The sequence below is a fragment of the Bos javanicus genome, chromosome 24, assembly GCF_032452875.1.
Source record: "Bos javanicus breed banteng chromosome 24, ARS-OSU_banteng_1.0, whole genome shotgun sequence".
Lineage (NCBI taxonomy): Eukaryota > Metazoa > Chordata > Mammalia > Artiodactyla > Bovidae > Bos > Bos javanicus.
Window position 1 is genome coordinate 19,561,642 of NC_083891.1, and position 22,019 is coordinate 19,583,660.

The 22,019-nt window shown below is 52.0% G+C and overlaps 1 protein-coding gene across 49 annotated transcripts in view; it reads left to right on the forward strand.

Annotated features, from left to right (window-relative positions):
• The first annotated feature begins 753 nt into the window (after positions 1-753).
• Positions 754-22,019, forward strand: part of CELF4 (CUGBP Elav-like family member 4) — a 312,480-nt gene continuing 291,214 nt past the window's right edge. For 17 of the 49 annotated variants that reach the window (XM_061400443.1, XM_061400458.1, XM_061400444.1 and 14 more), the window contains exon 1: positions 757-1,438. In XM_061400443.1, the coding sequence (XP_061256427.1) occupies positions 1,153-1,438 (286 nt within the window). In that variant the 5' untranslated portion in view covers positions 757-1,152. Of the gene's footprint in view, positions 1,439-22,019 lie in introns of all 49 variants that reach the window. The other 32 variants (XM_061400474.1, XM_061400445.1, XM_061400451.1 and 29 more) reach the window with 6 other exon arrangements.

Genomic DNA, 22,019 nt, shown 5'->3' on the forward strand with positions numbered 1-22,019 from the left:
GGAGGGCGAAGATTTGGGGTTGCTCTGGCAGGTTGGGGATGCGAGGAGGGAAAAAGGCAGAGAAAGAGAGCGCGCGCGCGAGAGAGAGAGCTCTTGTCTATAGATTTACCCACATAATATATATTTATGTAGCTTTTTTTTTCTCTCGACACTGATCAATGCGCACTCGGATCGCTGGGCGGACTTCCTCCAAGCCGGCTCGCTTTTTCGAGTCTAAATAAATAAATAAAGGGAACCAGATGGGAGGAAAAGAAGCGCCCATTCTACCTTCGCCGCCGCCCCGCCCGCCATCCCAGCCTTTGCTTCGCCCGCCTGGCGCCCTAATAGAGAGCAGCTCGGTGGATAACGCCCCCCTACATACCCACGAGAAAATGAAAATCAATGTTTTGTTTTGTTTTTTTAAGAAAAGACAAAAAGTTGCACCTGCTGCTATGAACAAAAAGAACCCCCCAAACGCAAACGAGGAGATCAGAAACCCCGTTCCTAACTGGCACCCGCTCCCCGCGGCCGCCGGGCCCGGAATCTCAGCGCCTCCCGAAGAGCCATGCGCCTGGCGCTATTTATAGCCGGGGGCCGTCTCGGACTGTACCACCGCCGCTCGCCGGGGCCGCCGACGGGGGAGGCGCGGGGGGCCGGCGCCGCCCCACGCCGCCCGGCTCCCAGCCGCCGCCCGCCGCGCGGGGCCCCCCCACCCACTCCCGCCGCATCTCACCCTCTCAGGGCCCCGCGCCCCCCTCTACCGCGCTCGCACACTCGCCGCCCCCACCCCTGGTCTGACTGCGAACTTGAACCGGTCCAGCCTGTTTAAACGGAAAGGACAGAGATCCTGTCTGTTCAATGTAAAAAAAAAAAAAAAAATTAAAAAAAAAAAATCAGATCAGACCGAAAGAGAGAGAGAGAGAGAAAGAGAGAGAGAGAGAAGAGAGGGAGGGAGAGAGGGGGGAGAGGAGAGAGAGCGCGAGCGCGAGCGAGAGAAGAGAGGAGAAAGAGAGAGAGAGCAGAGAGCGAGCGCAGAGCGAGGTGTAGAGCAACCGAGGGGGAGAGAACCCGAGTGTGTGTGTGCGTGTGCGTGTGTGAGCGCGAGCGAGCTTGCGAGGGAGAGGAGCGAGAGAGTGCGAGCGAGAAAGAATAAAAGGAAAGAAGATTTTCTCTATGTATATAAAGATGGCCACGTTAGCAAACGGACAGGCTGACAACGCGAGCCTCAGTACCAGCGGGCTCGGCAGCAGCCCGGGCAGCGCCGGGCACATGAACGGATTAAGCCACAGCCCGGGGAACCCGTCGACCATTCCCATGAAGGACCACGATGCCATCAAGCTGTTCATTGGGCAGATCCCCCGCAACCTGGACGAGAAGGACCTCAAGCCCCTCTTCGAGGAGTTCGGCAAGATCTACGAGCTGACGGTTCTGAAGGACAGGTTCACAGGCATGCACAAAGGTGAGTGCACCTTTCCCTCCCAACTTTGCCGGGGAGAAGGAGCGGGCGGGCGGGCCGGGCGGCCGGCGACGAGCGAGCGAGCGAGCGAGCGAGCGGGAGACGGCGCGAGAGGGAGCCTCGGGCGGACGCCGAGGAGGGAGGCGCTCGGGCAGCGGAGACCGGGACTAGGGTGCATGGGGCAGCTGCTCGCCGGGGCAAGGCTGGATTTTGGGCAAGAAGCTGATAGACGCGGTTTCGTGAGGGGAGAAGCGGAAGCAGAAGAAGAGAAAGAGAGGATCGAGAGAAATCGGGGCTTGGCTTTTTGGGTCCAGCGACTTGAAAGATTGGGATGGGGACGGCTGCGCCGGCCGAGCCCGGGACGCTGAGCGGACTGGCGGGCTCTCCAGCCGGCCGGGGACCAAGGGTGCTGTCCATCGCCGTGGTGCTGAAAATGCTAACAGGAGATGGTCTTCTCCTTCGCTCCGGGCCAGAGTAGCAGGGAGCGCAGCCGTCTAAAAAGAAGAGAGGTGACAAATTCAAAGAGATATTTTTATTTCGCTATCAATTTGACAGTAAACTCTCCCTGTCGAGCCGTGTGCCTGAATAATCCGGTTGTGGTTTGAGTGGTGGAGGAGGGGGTGGGGGGTTGGTTGTTTGAAGGAAAGAGGGACAAAACCTAAGGCAAGAATTAGCAAGGAACCAGCCATCCCCTGGTAGAGTGGGGGGTCAGGGAAGCCTGAATGATCCCCTCCTCAAGAAAGCAGGCAAGGCTTCGGGAAAAAATGTGTGTGTGAAAGATAGGCATTTTGGAGGGTGTATCCTAAATTATCCCAAACTCACAGTGCAGAGAGGTTTATAGTACATTATTTCTCTCCCTTGAAGCAATCATTGCTAGTGAGTACTTGGAGGAGGGGGAATCAGAATGATCAAAGAATTAAAACCCAGCAACTTTTTAGGAAAGTGGTCATGGGAATTGTCTGCAGCCTGTCTGTTTTCTCCTTGTTTTATTATCTTTAAGGCAGAGCCCCAAACGTGTTCAGTTGTAGAACGTGTGTGGGTGGCTGGTGGGTGACGAAATTAGCCCAGTGCTTGCTCCCTAACCGTAATGTATAGGATGTGCAGCGGGAATTAATCGGGGCTGGAGCTGTGTGGGCAAGTTAAATGCTTTCTGAGAGAGATTGATCGTCAGGCAGAGAGGGAGCACCAGGCTAAGGAAGTTGTAAGGGATGTGTATGGACGTTCCGTTTTTAATAAACAGTAGTGGGGAGAGCTGCTGAAGATGCTGTGTATAGAGCTGGTGGTTTTAAAGATGAAAACACACACACGCACATGCACACCCACCCACACACAGAGAGCAGCCTCATCCTTGGCCACAAATGGGCTATGAGCAGAGCTGATCCTCCGGCACATTAGGTGCAGAGTGCGGAGCTGTCTGGTTCTCTGAGCAGCAGTGGTTTTCACTATCACAACCTCCCTCCTTCTCCAGCCCTCCCTTCATCCGAATACTAAGCAGAGCTCCAAACTCTTCATAGTTGGAGTCCCAGAGAGCAGTTTTTATTGGCTTTAGCATCTTCCAGCTTGCCTGCTGAGGAGTAAATCTTAAAGTTAATGGCATGTTGAGTAGCACAAAAACACAGCAGAATGGAAATATACTGGGTTTGTTGGGGTGGGGTGAGGGTGGGGGCTGTAATGGAAGGAGAAACCAACCTTTATTCAATATGGAGAAAATGTCTGTCTGTTCAGAAGAGAAACTGGAAAGGTGGAATGGGGAGGCAGTCTTCGAAATAATATTTGTTTCCCCTTTTACCACCCTCCCTCTCAAGACAACCATATCTCTGTAGTTTTTCCCTTTCCAATCAAGCTCCCTAGAAGCTAATCAAGGTTTGTATCAAACCTTTGTCATTTCAATATGTCCCCAGATTTTAAAATAGCAATAATGAAAATTAAAAAGCAGAGGTATGGAAATTCTTTGCCCATCTTAATGATAGGTTCTTGTGGGGATTTGAGATTTTAAAGTTTAAAAAAATCAAAATCCACTAGAAGCAAAAAGACAGTTGTGAAGAACTGAGCTTCCTATGAGATCTGGGTTGGAGCACTTTCTTTGCTTCTTTATTTTAAATGAAGATAATCTTAAACAATATTCCTTGTTTTTTTCTCAAGACCCCCCACTGGTATCATCACTCTGTTTCTGATGGTTTGGGGGGCTCCCTTGTATTATAGTAAAGATGTAGAATTATCATTATTTGCATCAGGAAGGCAGAGAAGGTTAAGATATGGTGGTGTCATATGTAACACATCATATATATATATATACATACACATATCTGGGCAGAATTCCTAGGACAAGCAAAACTTCATTTTCTAAATAATTCCTCCCCTAAACTAGCTCAGTCAGGGGCAGGCAGGCCCTTTGGCTCTGGGTGCCTCGTTGTCGAAGCTCACCCTTCAGAGCCTGAGTGTATATTTTCCCCTATGAAACTTCCTGCCTCTCCATCCTTTGGATTTTTATAGGCAAGGTTGGGCCACAATGTCCCTAACAGTGCCTGGAAGCTTGGAGAGAGCTGAATAAATGAGACAGTTTCCAAGGGCTGGTTTATTCAGTCCTAGAAGAGTTTGAACTCCTCCTTCAGTGATACAGCCTGATTTATTAGCTAATCCTGATAAAATAAGCCTCCGGCCACCTTAAAAAATTACTCGCTTGCCATTGGTGATTAATTACTGTTAAGTCAAAAAGCATGATGAGGCTTGAAGAATGAGGGTTGCATTTGGCTTCTAGATTTCCCCCAACTCTGAATTATAACATGAGGCTAGAGATAGAAACGTGCCTTTGTTAAGCCTGGTTTAAGAGTATATTTGTGGCTTTTTCTTTCCCCTGCTTGAATTTCTAACTTCTAATGAATCAGACTGGGATAAAATTGAGAGACATGATAGGATACCGGCCTCCAGTGTGGATGGAATAAGTCTATTACTGGTTAAGAGAAGAAGAAGAAAATAAGTAAAAATTAAATTAAGTGCATGAGATTTCAGGTGGGTATCCATTTGTTGGCTACCTGCCATCTCTGGTAACTAAAGAAGGAAAGAGTTCTAAGGGTTAATGGAATACCTGCCATGCGTAGAGTGAACCTTAAAAGGCAATTACTCCAGTCAAATTGGGAGTCTGGAGGAGGGAGTAGGTGGGTGTTGTGGAGCAAACTCAGCCGTATCAGAGAAAGGCTGTTGGGCTGGGGAGGCAGCAAATAGCAGTTGTGGACTGGGGTGATTACTGTAAAGGTAAATTCACCCCCTGGAGACAAGAAAGCAAATGGGCAAAGGGAGATCTGGGTGCCAGGCAGAGAGAGAAAGGAAGAAAAAAAGCCCAGAACAATCTGAAGAAACAACACCTAGGGAAGACAATCCAGTTTAATGCAAACTCTCCCAGCCAACTCAGAGTCTCCTTTTCTCCCCCGTTAGAAGCACTTTGAGAAAGATTGTTTTTCCAGGCTCCAAAGAGAAAGACATTGTGCTATTGATTAAAGAAGAGAGAGGTAAACTCCCAGGGTAGCAGCAAAAGTGAGCTGAGGACCAATGTTGCTTCTTCCTGTAGAAATTTTCTCCTTTGGAGGAAGAAACAGGTCACCCACTAGTCTAATTCTTTCCCTCGCTCACTTTTTATTTATTTCTCTTTTTTTCCTTGTATTTCCTGGAGAAGAGAGGCAGGACTGAAAATACATATGCACACATAGGCATGACCGTTAACACACACACATGCAGTTAGTGGATCACACATGAACAAGCCACAATCCATTCATAACTTTGGTCTTGTCTAGCAGGATAGGAGGCAGCAAAGACTGAGTTACTGGGAGACATAAAGACTAGTGCTCTCTGGATAGCCATATTATAATGCATTATCTTTGAAGTCATTTAAGTCCAATTTAAGTGGTATTTAGTACAATATTTATGAATTAATGTAATCTAAACATAAGGCTGTCCCCAAAGGTTTAAACGGCCTTTACTACTGATGTGTGCTTGTTCCCAGAGCCGGCGATGCATTTTAATCTAAACAGCCAAGTCCTCATCACAGTCCTTCTTGTTAACCAGTCAGAACAGATCTGTGGCCTGGATAACCCTTCTGCATTGAGATTTTCCTCAACTGCATGGAGGAAAATATACTCCACTAGCAGCCCCAGGGGCTGCCAGTCCGGGAGCCACAGCTTTAGAGACTTCAGCCCCTCATACTTTCATACTATATCCAGAGGGAGGGAGGGGACAGAGTAATGGAACCTTCTGTGAATTGAGCTCCGGAGAGTATATCATTTTGAAATATACTCATCGTCAGATTCACAACCTCTCATTTCAATGGTATCTGAGTAGGAAATTCCTCAAGCCCCTTGATTTGGAGTGCAACTGGGAGAAAGGGAAAGGGCAAGGGTTATGATTATGTTTGGGTGATTTGTGACCAGCTTCATAAAATTATGTCTTGTAGTTTTGTGTAAGACATAACAAAATCATTGAGTTTCGGCTGCTTGACTTTAGCTAAGAGAGCTCGTTGTTGTTTTTTTCCCGAGGTAGGTGAATTAAAGCCAGTGAGGTTCTATCTGATTTCTGTTTTCAAATGAGTCTAAGACACAGGGAAGCCAAAGTATCAGCATGGTCATCAGCTCAATTAAGATGAACTTAAAAAAAAAAAAAAACACTTTGGAAAAATAAAAATTCTATTCTGTCCAGGGAAAGACACTGGCAGAGTGGCTGGTCACACACATCTAGCTTTTAAAAGAAAGATTTGCCTTGTGAGAAAGAGATGGAAAATGAGAACGCTGTAATAAAAAAAAGAAGAAAAACATTTAAAAAAATGTTTCACTAAAGAAAAGTACCGATAGTAATTATCGCAAAGTTAAAATAAATCTAAACCATAGCCCCTATTTTAAAAACCTCCAAATTCCAGATGTTGATAAGTATTCTATTTAGGAGTAAAGAAAAAAACTATTGGGAAATGATTAGTTTACTTAAGATGCTGTTGGTTATTTGCTGGATGTGTATGATTTCATTTATCAGACTTCCTGAGAATCAACACACATGTGTGCACACACACATGCACACACAGAAATAAATTAATCTGCACATGTGCACTATATGCATCCATGTGCAAGCATGAGTAAGCGCATCCCACACATGTGGGAACCAGGGCTGGCCTAGATTTTACTGCAATTCAACAGGGAGATATTAACACTTCCCCCCCACCCCACTCAGCTTTAATGGGAATTCTAGATTGGGTTGAAAGAACCCCCTTGGCATACTTTCACTCTCTCCACCTGCTCCAGTTGGCTGATGTTTGTGGCTTCTCAAACAAAAAAACCAAAATAAAACAAAAAAAAAAGCTTTTCTTGAATGAAGTCATAGCTTAAAAACAACCCAAAGGAAAACAATTACAAAAATGCATGCCACAGATATGCAAACATCACCTCCGTTCTGTGTATTGTAAAGTTTTCAGAGTGCTTTGCAAAAGCTTATTTTCAGGGGGCATTCCTAGTACTCGGCGATCTCAGCACACTCCAGTGACTGGAGCAAAGGCCATCACTGTCATTATTATCATCATCATTCTCATTATTGTAATTTATAGACCAGGATGGGAGAGGAGTTTCTGAGTGAGGCCTGAGGAGATATCCAAGACACCACCTCTTTGGTTGAGAAAACAGCTGGGCTCACTTGCCTCTGACGGATTTGGGAAAAACACTGCACACCTCATGCCTTCCACATCACCAGAAGGTGGTCAGTTTCCAAACTGACCTAAGAGGGATCCCATTGGTGAAGATCTGGAACAAGTACTCCGTAGAGGAGAGGAAGAGGCAATAGAAATTAAGTTCCAACATCATAGGCAGAAAAAAGGAAAACTGAAAATTGGGAGGCCCAAATGCCAGCCAGTAGCTGGGAGCACTGGTTTACAGTGGCTGAAACTGCAGCAGCTTCTGAACTTGGAAGGGAAATCCCATGTGACATGCTGAGAGAAGAGCTGGAGGGTGTGAAAACCTGTGTGTGTCTCTGGGTACTGGAGGTCTGGGGGAGGGAAGTTGCTGCAGCCTGCGTGGGTGTTGATGTAAATGTGAGTGAGTGAGTGTGTGTGTGTGTGCAGGGAAGACATGATGAATTCAAGTGGCATGGAGATGATGTTAGGGATAGTTTCACATTGCAAGGCTGTATGTGTGGTCAGGGAGATGGCTGATGGAGAAAAGAGAATAACACTGTTCTTGTGATTTTGTGCATGCTCCACCTCAGAACTCATGGCTTGGATCTATCAATGATCTAAGTTCTAGTGTGGAGGTGTGCTCTTGTTCATCAGCCTGATATCCCCACCCAAATGTCCAGGTCGGGGAGAGGTTTCATCTCCCCTCACTCATTGCTCTTCAAAGGCTTGCCCACTTCTGCTCACTTATTGACTCATTTTAGAAATGACCTTCCATCCAAGATCTGAGTGGCTAACCACAGAGCCCAGCTCCCTGCAGGCACCGCTCTTCTACCGACTGCATTCTTTACCCCACCTGCTGCCCCTTGGCATCCCAGTCCTACTTTCCTCTTGTAGTGCTCTCTCTCTCTCTCTCTCACACACACACAGACACACACACACACACACACACACACACACACAGGACTTGGCCATGCCAATCGAGCTAGGCCCTGGCAAGCAGGGGGCTGCATTTAACTTGAAAGCATGTGGAGGTGGCAGGGACCTGGTGGCCCACCTTTTGGGCTCTCTGCAGAGAAAACATGTTCTCTTCCTTTACTTTCACCTTTTCGGCAGCCCTTCAAATACACACATCTTCAAGAATCACAGAAAGCATCTAATCCTGCCCAAATAGCCTAGGTGAGGGGAACAGAGCCCCCAGCTCATTTGAGGCCCTTTTATCGTCTTCTTCCGTGTCCCTCTTTTCTTTTCCCCCCTCGCTACTAAAGATGCCCTCAGAAATCCCACAGTGGGCCTGGAGAGAAGGATCCATGTTCCACTTGGTGACATGAGGGTGTGGTTAAAGATGTCAGGGCAAAAGGACAATGATGGGGTAGAAATAGTGGCAGAGGAATTTCCAGAGTTGATGTGCTTGTCCTAAGGGCTTCCGCCATCTCCAGTCATCCAATCTCCAGTGGCCCCAGGATAGGTGTAAAGCCCAAGCCACAGCTCTGCCCACAGAAACCAACAAAGCAGTCAGGTGGGCAGCCCCAAGGCAATTGCCCTCCTTTCTGAGTCCCTCTGGGAGCAGAAGCGGATGCGCTCAGGACCGTGCACTCACGGGGCCACTCCCCTCTGCGCGCTCCACCTCTGGTTTCCCTTATCCTCCCTTGTATCTCCCCGCCAGCTTGAGCCGACTGACACTCAAACGAAGCGATTCCCAGCAGCTCAGCTAAGGAACAAATCCTACGTGGCTATCTGCAAGATGTAAATAAACCGGTGCCCTCACCGAGACAGACACAGTGCTGCTTCTGTGAGGATGGAACAGCCAAAAATATTGATCAAAGCTCAGGGGGGAAAAAAATTGATAATGAGCTGGCCTCCAACAAGAGCTTAATTGACGGAGACTTCCGAAGGCCGACTCGGGACAGCGCATAAACTGACCGCAATGTTACTTTAGTGCAATACACTCTGCTTTAATTAATTATCACCTTTGTTAAGAGCGGCTCCAGATCAAAGGTTTCTGATTACTTAACAGATCTTGCTATAACAAAGCCCCCCTTGCATGAGGCTATCCCACTGCTTGAGGTGAGGCAAGCGACCTTCCTACTCATTTCCTTTCCTCTGAGCTGTTGCTTCTTCCTCTTTGTTAAAGACAAACACATCTTACTGCATAGCCGCTCTGTCCTAGGATGGGGAGGGAGAGGAGTGTTGCCCTCCCGCCCAGGGCGTGGGGCCGCCGCTGCGCAGCTGTTTCTAAAATTACACCACTGGGACTTAGTTCATCTTCAGATCTATCTGGCTGAAACGGGGAGTGTCAATAGAATAAGAACAGACTTCATGGAAATGCAAAAGAAAAGAAAAGATGTGTGTGTGAGTGTGTGTGTGTGTGGGGGCATGTGCATAAGCAACTTTGTGCACATCCACATAAATATTACGGGATCGATACATTTCACATCCGCTGCCCACGCCTCTTAACTTCTGCCTCCTGTCTCTTGAGCACCTGTGCTACCGTCATATTTCACTCTGAGAAATGCTCACAGCCAAAGCGTGCATAGATGATGCTATATCGAACCAAGCCATTGTTTGGATGTGGTGGTGGAATCTGGGTGCCCACTGAAGGATGGTCCTTGCCTGGAATAGCTGGTGCCTAAAGAGTCCACTTCTCAAGGTATGACAGGAACCTCACTCTCCAGAGTCCCCCAAACTGACAGGTGACTTACTTGAAAGCAACCTTTGGAGTCGTTCTAGGCAGATTTGAATGCCATACGTGGCTGTTTGTTCATTATTCTAATTTAATGATGCAGTCACACCTAATTAATCCATGTCTGGTTTATTCATACACTATGTCTGAGGATCCAAAAGATCTCTCTAGCTAGCTGGCTTCCCTTTACAGGGGCAAGAGAGGGGGCTCTCCCGACAAGTGAGTGTGTCTGGGTCCAAACAGGAACGGATCACTGTAGACAGATTTGATGGAGGCACTGTCCCTGACACGCTGTCCACCCACGTAGGAATGACAGCAGTTACAGAGATGACAGCAGTCACAGAGAGACTAGTGATGAGATCTGTGTGCCTCTGTGCACACCACGTGGGCACACAATACATGCATTCTGCCAGGGCAACCTTCTAGTAGGCAACGGGCCACACTCCCAGTGTGTATGGAGCATCAAGGCCTTAAGGAGTGTCAAGCGTCCCTGTGACTGGGAATTTCCGTGCAGAAGGCTGGGAGGCTGAGCTGAGTCAAACTCCCTCTCTGGCCTGAAGCAAGCCAGATGCACTGCTGCCACTGCACAGATTCAGAGACCGAGGCTGGGAGCAGCAGGGCCCAAAGTCCAGTTTGCAGCGTGGCCCTTGGGGAACCTCCCCGTGGCTTCTTCTGGCCAGACTGGTCCCAGTGAGCGCTGCCTCTTGCCTGGCAGGTACACCGAGAGAACGAGGCATCAACCTAATAATATCTTATAAAGCCAAGCCTCCTGCGCTAGTCCTAGGAGACAAGAGGCATCCAAAGATCAAACACTACATCACAGTGTATTTGTAGGCACTCTCTGATTCTGCTACCTCCCTATAATGCTCTAATTGACTATTTGATCAGCTCTAAAAGGGCCGGTGTTCAAGTCAGACACACACACATTCACATGCACACTCACACACGCATGTCCACACACACGTACACTCACCACACGAGCACATACCCGCAGGCTCCCTCTTGCACATGGCACTATACCCACACCAGCTCACCCCACAAGGGTAGATTTGCACAGGAGATGCTTGAAGGTGAGTGAAATCACACACCTAAGATTGTACATGCCCTTCCAGTAATGGGCTTATCAATACCTCTTAAAGAAATGTGACAGCCAGCCCAGAGTGATTCAGTTGTGTGGACAAAGGTCAGCATATAGATATCCATTATTAATAATATCAATATCTTGGTTGACCAATATAACCAGAAACTGTATCATGTCGCTGCTGATGGGCGAGGCTGGGAGGACTCCACGGCAAAAGCAGGAAATTAGGCCCATGTAAAATTAATCATATTGACTGATTCTAAGAATATACGGAGAGGCGAAGACGTCGAGAGTGTTTGCCATGGTGGGAAAGGGGGACCTTGCTCCCAGAGGCTCCCTGATCTTGAACCCTTGAAAGGAGCCCAGGGAGACGGAGGTGTCCCTGGGTGACCGCCGAGCACACTTTCCTTCATCTGGCCTCTGCTTTCCAGCGGGGTGAGGTGGAGGAGAGGTGTTCTCTGAACAGGAAAAGAAAGAAATAGGATCCCCTCACCATTATCCACCTAACATATCCATATCTTTCTGTCAAATCGATACTTGGCTTGGTTTGGTCTCACCGGATGGAGCACAGCAAGCATCCTTGAGCCTGCTGGGTGAGGAGGTCCATCTCTGAGGGGCGGTGTGAGCCTGGAGCCGCATCGCCAGGTGCATGGGGGGGACGTAGGCCCCTAGGGGAAGTCAGTGTGCACCCTTTGCAGCTTAGGGGGTCCCAGGAAGAAAGACACCCAAGCCGATCAATCTTGTGACTGGCTTCTTGAGACCAGAGGAGCCAGAGGCTTAAGGTCTTGCTTCACCAGTGTTGCTGGTGGGGTTGGAGTGGTCTGCACTGTAGAAGGCTCCTGCTTGCTGAGGCTTACCACAGTGAGCAGGAAGAAAAGGGAAGGCCGTGCGTCCCTGGCCTTGGAATCGCCGCAGATCTGTCCTGGCCCCTTGCGGCCTTCCTGCCAGAGCCCAGGTCACACAGTGCGTGGGTTTCCTCAGCCGTCCTGGGCAGCACCAGGTCAGATGTTCTGGGGAAGGAGTGGACAGCAGAGGCTCCAGTGGCTGGGGGCTTGGCAGAGAGAGAACAGAGCTGACAATTCGGCTCGTTTTTCTCTGTTCCCAGAGCCTGTGGAGACAGCTGGAAGGGAGACTGCCTTAGAGGCCGGGTCCCCGAGTTGGGTGACGGTGGATAACAAGAAAAGAGCTGCGCAGGTGCAGGGGTGATGCCTTTGATGAGGAGGAAGGAGAGGAAGTGGTTTGGGTGGCTGGCATGGGAGCACTTGGGCTCAGCATACAGGCCACCTGTCTCCCCCTCCTGGCCTCAGGCACACTCAGAGTCCGGCCATGCGCTTACACACAGTCGCTGGTATCAAGGGTTTTGGCCAGTCTCTGCTCACTCCCCGCCCCCCGGGGCTAGCTCCCCGCCCCCCAGGGCTAACGTCTTGCCTTGTTGGCCTAGGCTACCTTGGACAGTTCTCAGATCTCCACCTTGCTCACCACTCCCCTTCCCCACCCAGACTAGGCACTAGGTGTGGCCACAGAGATGTTAGGGGAAGATGGGTCCTACTGCCCAAGGGCACCCCCCTTCACTCACAGAGTCTCACCACCTCCTGGGCCCCAAGGCCTAAGTCTAAGCAGAACAGCCTGAAGCCCAGAAACTGGGCTTCTCCTGTGGACTTTCCCTACTTTGGGGAGGAGCCCCCAAACTGTGCTTGTGGGAAGGCTCCCTACTCCTCCAATGGTCGCCTGCCCTCTTCTGACTCTCAAGCCGGGCCCCTGAAGCCTAGACACCGGCTCCTGCTGCCGTCCTAGCTCGGCCCCGTACCCCACTCCTTACCCCTACAGGACAAGGAAGGCTTGCCTCTTATGCGGGGGAGCCCCGTGCAGGAGTGGGCTTCATGGGACCCTGAGTCTGCGCCTAAGGGCACCAGTCAAACAGCACCGACGTGAAATAAGAGGAGAATCAGAAAATCCAGAAAGTGCTGTAGTTCTGTATGCGTGTGTGTTTTGTTTTGTTCCAAACATGAATAATTCGTATATGGTTTAGTATGGGTTTTATTCTTCATTCCATATACTGGGACACCAGAATCTTTTCCATACTTTGGGGTCTGATGCGGGTCCAGCTCTGAATTGTTATATCTCTCAGCTTCTGCAAATGCCCTCCAGAAGACACACAGGCACACTCGACCGTGTTCCTGACAATCCAGGCGCGGCCGCAGGACCTACTCGTGAGTGATCATTCAGTTCCCCCACCCGCCAGGTCAAGCCGAGACCCGAGGGCACCAACCAAAGTCCCATCAAGCGCGGAGCAAGAGCCACCACTGGCTTCTTGTCAGGCCTCATTTTCTCTTGCAGTTTTTTAAAATTCTTTTTTGGGAAAACCAAGACCTCGTCTTTGCTCTCATCTTGATGATTTCAATAAGTAAATTATTAGATTTATTTGTGAGTCAATTCTGTTGTGATTGTATTGGGCAGCTTTGAAAGTCCACTGGAATGAGGAGCAGAGGGTGAGGGCTGGGGCTGGAAGGACCGGAGCAGGTCCCCAGAGAGAGGAGTGCAGCAGAGATGACCAGGCAGTGTCTCTGTGGGGAAAGCGAGCCCGAGGTGGCAGGGAGCAGCCACTCCTCAGACCAGGTCACAGTGGCAGACGGCTGGACTGGGGGAGGGTGGGGGAGATGGGATCAGGGGCCCAGGTGGCGGCCACAGAGCTGAGCAGGGGGCAGCCAGAGTCGCTTTCATCTGAGCGAGACCCCTGTCCATGACTCACGCTGTCTCCAAAGCCTTGGTATGTTTCTCCTGAGTTTCTCAAGTTTCTCAGCCAAACAGTAACTCTTGCGTGTTCTGACCCGGGTCAGCGGAGCCAGGCTGGTCTTCAGCAGAGGCCCCACAGCCAGGAGAAGCGGGTCCCCTAAGGCTGGCAGAAATCCTGCTGGGGCAGGAGCAGGGAGGGGCATGGACCGGCTCCAGTCGGCTGCTAGGATGACGACCCCAGACCAGCCCCAGGAGGAGTGCGGGGTCACACTCCCAACCCTGGGGCCAGGGGCAGCCTTCTGCAAAGCAGAGAGACAGTTTGGCATTCCAGTGGGGGAGCCATGCCATGCCCCACACCAGGAAGAACCTGGGATGATGGAGCAGAAATAGGGCTCCCTCGAGGAGGCAGATTCACACATGACTCAGGTGTCCAGAGGGTCAAGTTCTCTCCCCGGAAGGTGAGGCTCCGCCATCACCCCCATGAAATAACCGGGTGTGTTAGGCAGCAGCAGACCTACAGAGAAGACTACCTAATGTGGGTGTCCTGCCTGGGGAACGAAAGAAGCCCTCCACAGGGGAGAAATCCGATGGGGATGCCAGCCTCCTGCTCACGGGGCTCGGCCCAGACTCCCAGATAGAGAGGGTGGGGACAGCCAGGCTGGGATGCAGCGGCTGAGTCGGGCGGGGAGGTTGGCTCGCTGGCGGCCTGCTTGTTTTGTTTCATTTTGTTCCATTATGTTTCGGTTTTGTCCCACTGCAGTGAAGTCTCATTCGCAGGCTGGTGGATACAGGAATGTCTCACTTTGAATAAATCTGGACCCACCAGCAGCCCAGCTGAGGAGAAGAGTTGGGGGCAAGTGTAGTTGGGGGGGTTGCAGATACGTGGGAGGGAGCTGGGGACACATGGGACCTGCAAGGGCGCGCCTCGCCTACTTTGGGGCTGCAGTGTTCTTCAGCTGTCCCAACAGCAGTCCACTTGGGCTGAGAAATTACTCATGGAATATTTCCACCCGTGCCCATGTTCTCTGTCACCCAGGCAGGCATCCAGACTGTCCCCCCGAGGCTTACTCAGCTGAACGCCCCGACTGGTGACCTGGGGGTTCCAGAGGTGAGACTCTCCCCCCAGCCCCCTGCCCTTCATCTGGGGGGGCCCCAGCTCAGGAGTGGCTGCAGGCAGCCAGGCAGTGGGAGGAAGCCGAGGACAGCGTTTCCTGGGGGGACGCTGGTCTTGTGGCCGGAGGAGTCTTGGCAGACTCCAGGAGGAGCCGCTCCCAGGGTGGACAACACACCCGGCGAAGGGCGCCAGGCTCCCCAGGCAGCCCATTTACTGCAGAGGAGCAGTCAGGGCGCCTCCTCCCTCTCTGGGAGACAAACCCAACCCAGAGAAGCAAGGAGAGACAAGGTGGCCCTCAGGGCCCTGAACGCGGCGGTGTTTGTGACCCACACTTCCGAGGAGGGAGACTGCTCTCTCAGGCCTTCCACAGAGCTTGGCCCTGGCATCATCCCGACCCCTGGGGCTTCTCGGGGAAGGAACAGAACTGGGCTCTGCCAGGGAGCTGGAGTAACTGCACATGGCTGGCTGCTCCCTGCAGGGACGTGGAGGTCAGTCACACCGTCTTCCAGTGCCCTCCCAGGTCACTGTCACCCAGCCTCCTCTACATTCCCCCGAGCCCCTCCAGGGGACAAGCCCCAAGCCCCAGGCTCTCAGGAGACAACCGTCCCCAACCCAAATGACCTCCCTTTCATATCCCTTCCAAGTCCTGCCCCTTGCTGATCTGACAAATCAAACCAGGCAGATGTACCCCTAGCGGCTAATGGACCTTAATGCGTCACCATCACTGGTGACATGTGCCTCGTTCAGGGACCTTTTAGAGCCCAGGCTATGACCCTAAGAAACATCCCTAAGGGGGGAATTTCTGGCACGGGCCAAGCCAGAGAGAGACACCATGGGGCCGGGAGGCCGCTGGCTGCTCCCGGGCATGGACCGGCCTGGCTTAAAACCACGTGGCCAGGACATGGACGTGGCCCCACCCCCACCCCCACGCCCCCACACCCCCACACCACAGGACCAGAGGAAGCAGCCAGCGGAGGGGCCGAGACCCTGCCTGTCTCCCGGCAGGGCCTGCACACCCAGGAGGCTGCCAAGCCAGAGGTCTAATCAAATATTAAACACAGTCAGTAAACTTAAACCAGCGCCGTATCTGGAGCACCAAGTCCCTCCCGGAGAGCAGCCCAGCTCCAGCCTGGGGACGCTGCCAGCTCAGCTTTGCCTGGATGCGGGGCTGGGGGCTTCTGGACCCAGGCCCTGCTGTGGGCAGGGAAAGGGGAGACCCACGGAAACCATGGCAGGGAGGGAGGCTCATGGCTTTTCTCCTCCATTCTATTATTCATTTCCTCTGATTTTTATCTAATCTCTCCTGATTGTCCTGGTGAAACTTAATAGACAAAGTGAATTTTTATTACATCATCAATATAATCTCCAGCTAATCAGCAGACTCGGGGGCCACGGCAAGCCCTATAGCTCCTCATCTGGCCTCATAAATAGTAGGAACAATCACTGCCAAGCAGGCCTCCTCCACCTCCTCCCAAGAGGCCCTCTCCCCAGACCTATTCTTGGGGTTTCTGCCTTCCCACGGACCCCCACCCAGTGGGCCATGTTGCCGGTCGATGGAGATGTCTTCCCCGTTTGTATTTTTAGTTTTCGCCATCCCAGCTTCAGCTGTTAAAATCGCAAATCTGGGGCTGGTGTTTTGAATGCCGAAATAGCCTAATGTCGACTGATTTTGATTCTACTTTCCTCTGTGCTAGAAATGTGATATGTCATAAGGTATTATATAATCCGACGGATCACAGTATGTACTCTAAATCACATTATATACCAAATTAAGTCCTATATCTTACCGTTTACTGTACCTATATAACCTGTGTACCAAAGGTGTTTTGGTCATTTAAAGTCAGACCTTGCATCTTATAGACTGTGTCACGGATGTTAAATTATATATTTCATTTATGTTTTACTATGCCTTCCATTTATATAGCATTTTAATCTGTAAAGTGCTTTCTTGTCTATTACTTCTTTCATCCCTCTTGCAATCAGGTACAGTTGATACCTTTTTTATAAAGAAAAATGAAAAAGGGATCATGAAGGAAAATTACAACCTGGTCAAATCCTGCCAGGGTTCAGCAGAGCGGCTCAGACATAGAACAGGCGCTGGTGAGCCAGGGAAGGGGCCTGGGCAAACCAGAGGGGGCAGAGGCCTGGCTGCTGGCCAAGCAGGAGGATTCCTGGGGCCTGGCCTGCTGGGCAGCCGCTGGCCGAAGGGCAACAATGATTTAAGGAATGGCCGTTCAGTTTGTTTCCCTACCAACCTGTGCAAAGTTAACTGTGCAACTGAGTGCATCTCCTTGGGAGATTGAGTCTGTTCAGTAACTCTGGGGCGTCTGCTCCCCTGCCCTTGGGGCCACACCACCCTGCTCTGGGGTGGTTTGGATTTGGGGAAACCAGCAAGCATCACTTTGAGTCAAATCCTATAGATAAGGTGGGTGACACAGCTGTTGAATCTGGCCTTGGCCACCCACAACATCGGCTCTTTGAGGGAAGGGGGCATCTGCTCCTTACAGGCAGATCAGAGCCAACTCAATGAGTGACCAGGCACGATTCCTTCACAATTCCTCCAAAGGGTGGAATCGGCCACCGGCCACCTCCTCTGATTCTGTACCAAAGGCTGCTTCTTTGAATCTGTCCAGTAGATGGTCTGTGTGCTTTGGGGGTCTTGAGAAGTCTCCTTTGCTTTGGGCCTGACAGTGCAAGGGAGCCTCGATCCTCTGAGGGGCCCCTGGGAGCAGGCAGTGTTTGGGGCCCTGGACACTGCCGGCTGCAGAAGTGGCTGGTGCACCAAATGTGGAGCTGGACACCTGGTCCTCGCCCTGCCTGAATGCCCGGCTCAGAGCTCTCTCCTCTCTAGAATCACGGCAGTGACCTCTGCTCACCCCACCTCTTAGGGTCATTGTGAGGTTGGAAGGAGCTGAGAGGAGGGGAAGTGAGGTGTGAAAGTTAAAATCTCCAGACTCAATGTCATGTCTTCAGTACTGGCACCCGCATCAGGCCACAGGGAGCTCCGAAAGTCCTGCTCCATCAGAAACAGGCTGCTTGCGCTGACCTGAGGGCCCAAGGATGGACGGGAGGGACTATTGACAAAGGACCTACCACACGGCACACACGTAGGACTTTTGCTTATTTTATCTCATCCAATCCTCGTGACGAAACTGTGACTGAGATGTCACGGTGTCCCTTTGAATGCCAAGGGAACGGAAGCTCGGAGAGCAGCAACTCGACGGAGCTTACACGCTACGGAGACACGGAGCCAGGATTTGCAACCAAATCTGTCATATTCTCAAGCCCACCTCATTTCCATGACTGCAGCTCCCTTTATGGAAGTAAATAAAAAAAAATCATCTCTCCCATCGCCGTCACTTTACAGATGGGGATGCTGAAGCCCTGTGACATTACAGGCTAACGTTTTCTTAAATCATTCCACACCATTTTTCACAGAGGCTCTGAAAACACATGCACACACACAAGTGCACGTACACATTACAGACACACAGAGGAAACTCGCACAAACACACCCTCTTACAGATACACATATACACTGACACACACACATATACACACAGAGAGATATACACTCACAGACATAACAGGAACACACTTGAGTATGGATCCCCTGGAGAAGGGAAAGGCAACCAGTCCAGTATTCTCACCTGGAAAATCCTGTTGACAGAGGTGCCTGGCGGGCCACAGTCCATGGGGTCACAAAGAGTCAGACACAACTGAGTGACTGAGCACCAGGTACACACCCCCCAAAATACAGATATAACAACATATATGAGTACATTTCTCAGATGCACATATAGAAACACACTGAGACACACACAGACACACGTAGAGCTGCACACAGACGTAGAGGCATGCACTCACACGGAGGCACACACTCGAGAACACCAGACCTCAACAAGGCTTAATTAACCACAAGGCCACAGACACAATTCAGCCTCATACCTCTTGAGCAGGTGGTTTAGAGAAAGGGCTGCCCTGGGCCCAGCTCACAGGCAGGGAGGGGGCCCACTGACCCCTCAGCTCACCTCTCAACATTAGGCCAAAGGCCAAAAGTCCTCTCGCCAGTGCCAGTGTGGCCCAGGAGCCTCGCAAAAGTCCAGGCCAAATCCTCATTAGAAATCAACAAATCCACAGAAGGCATTTGCTGAGAACGCTCCCTCTGCCATTGCCCTTCCGTGTCCACCTGCAGGCGCCCGGCCAAGCTTCTGTTCATCTGACCAAGACCAAGAAAGGTCCTGGAGAAGTTTGGAGCAGACCTTCCAAGGACCCCACCCCCACTCTGCTCCTCTAGCCCTGTACATCTGCCCTGGACTGGTCTAGATGTAGCTAAAGCCAGGCCTGTGAGCGAAGAGGCACCTCCAGGAAACAGAGATTGGAAGGGACGAGACGACAGGTCTAGGTTACAGCCGGTCTGTCCCGGAGGCCGGCAGTCAGGCTGCCCCTTCTGTGGCTCCGAGCGGCGTGGGAGGGTGTCTACCCACAGGGAGCCCTCTGCTATCCAGCCAGGCCTGCTCCTGGCCTGCGGGGCTCTTGTAGCTCTATGGAACCACACTTGTTCCAGGCTTGGCAGACGAAGTGGCCCTGTGCATCGATATTAAGAGAATACACACACGCCATGGAGCAGAGGGTTAGCAATGACAAGGAGCTCGTCAGAGAATGGGAAACTTATGGTTTTCTCAAGGATAAAATCCTGAGGAGTTCTCTAAATGTTCACCACCTGGAGGATGAACAAAGCATATGGAAACTGAGACTTTGCCAGAATAATGGGGTGGGGCTTCTTTTCCATGAACAGACTTGGGCTGGACCTGCTGTACAGGAGATGCTGTGGGCTGCCCTCGGAGGCCGTGTGTGTGTGTGTGTGTGTGTTGCCCCATTCCATGTGACCATAACGTGCTGACGGGCTGCCAGGGGTGAGGCTCCGTGGGCCGCTCTGGGGACCGTGGAGACGGCTATGAACGGCCGCGGTGTGGGCAGCTGCTGGCGTGCGGTGTGTCTGTTGGAGGAGGGCCACCTGGATGCATGTGGCCTCCTTGTGTTGGGCCTTGCTGCATCCTGTGTGCATGAAGCCCATGTGCTGATGTTGTGTGGGTCATGTGTGTGTGTGTATGTGGCAGGTGTGGAGAGCTGGGGTCTCTGCCCTGGCTCTGGAAAGGGAAGGAGGAGAGCAGCGAGCGCTCTAGCTTGTTCCTGCACGGCCACAAAGCTCCCCCATCCTGAGACTTGTGCCCAGGAGGCCCTCCTTTCTCTCAGCCCAAGGGGATCTCACACCTGGAGCACCTCAGCTCCCATCCTGAGGCTCTGGGTCTGAGCAGAGCCCTGGAATCTGGAGCCCTTCCCTAGAGCCACTGTGAGAACAGGGTGTGTGTGTGTGTGTGTCTGTGTGTGTGTATGTGTAAATACGTGCATGCACACCACCTCCATGTAAGCACACTGAAGTCTCAGCGAGAGAGGCCCAGGCCAGGAGCCGCGTGGACGTGCGTGCTCGGATATGCCAAGTGGACGCGAGCATATGGGGGCTGTAACGGGCCCGGGTGGGCCAGTCTGTAAGTGACAGATTATAAGTCCAGGACTAGAGTTTCTACTAAGTGCACGTGAGAAACGGCAGAAAAGGTGGGTCCAACTCCCTGGCTGGGCACTCCTGCAGTTCTCTGCCAGTGTGCACGGGGAGGTCTCTGTGGGGCCTCTGGCCAGGGTACGGGGGACGAGTGAGGAGGTCAGGGGGAAGGCAGGCTCCCGACCCGAGTGGTGTGGGCAGCCTGAGGCGGTGGGACACTAAAGGAAACTGTCCTCCCGAGACCTCACTGCTTTCGCGGCTGCACGGCTGGGCCATCTGTGGCGTTTTTCTCACATTCTGCCCACAGCTTCCCCAGGTACAGCCCTGAGCACCCAGCTCTTCCTGGAGATAGCTAAAAAGTGTGGGGCCGTGTGTGTGTGTGTGTGAGAGAGAGAGAGACACTGACAGGGAGCTGGGGTGGGGTGGGGTCGCAGCTATGTGAAGAGACAGGGTCCCCTCCCCACTGCCTCCATCTGGGTGGGAGCAGATGGCACTCATACCCCACCAACAAGGCCAGAGGCAGCGCTGGGAAGGAAGGAAGCAGTGAGTCCTGAGGGAAGGGCAGCACGCAGGAGGCCAGGGTGGGGCTCCCGGGAAGTGCTCCTGGCTGAATGCCCCTCTGTCCTCCCCGATCATCCCTCTGTCTTCCCCGGTCATCCCTCTGTCCGGGCGCCCAGAGTCCCTGAACCCTGCCCTCGCATCTAGCTGCAGGGGCCCGGTTCTTTTGCCTCATCTTTGGGCCACTTGGGGTGGCCCAGCTCCTGGGGTGCAGGCAGGAAGGGCAGGCTTTCCCTAAGCCTGGCCCCTGCATGAACTCACTTTGCTCTGAAGCCAGGCAGGAGGAAGACTTTCCTTGCTGCCCCCATGGGCTCCGAAGTCTTGGGCTCATCTGGAGGGAACTGGATGGACTCCAGACGCCGCACTGGACTCCAAGGGCACAGCCCTCTACTCACATCCAGGGTCGCCATCTGGCTTTTCCTGCACCATCCGCGACAGGTGGCCCCCCGGCACACAGAACCCTTGGGTGAGCCTGCCTTGTCTTCCCGCAGCCAAGGCTGGACCTCGACCCTGCCCAGCCTTTCCTAGATCACCTGTATCCAAATTCCCTGGAAGTCTGACGAGAAATGAGGATCCTGGCCTCCGCCCCAGACCTTGGAATCCCCTGAAAATGGGGCAGACACTCTGCAGCTGGAGGACAGCTCAGGGGTCTCCAGAGCTGCCTTGTGGTGACCCCCAGCCCCGTGGTCAGTGCCCAGCCCAGACTGTCCCTCCCTCCTGCCTCAAGCTGGGCAGCCTCCCAGCCTCCCCTGACGTCCTGTGCTTGGCCTCGTGGCCCTCAGCGCACAGCCTTCTTCCCCAGGGGCACAACCTCCCCACAGCCAGGGCCACACGCTTAGACGTAAGGCCCCTTAGACTGCTGCATGACTGCCAGAGCCCCATGACTTCCCCACCAGTTAAAAAAAGCGTCCTGACCTCACACTGTCACATTTTCCCCTCACACACTCACACACGTGGGTGCACACACAGATACACTCATCCAGACATAGGTGCACACAGGTGCACTGATACACAGAGACACACACAGACACACAGACACACACAGAGACACACACATCAACACAGAAACACACACAGACACACAGACATACATAGACACGCATACACATAAACACACACACAGACATACAGAGACGCACACAAACGCACAGAGATACACAGAGAGACACACAGATACACACAGACAGACATAGAGACACACACATCAACACAGAAAC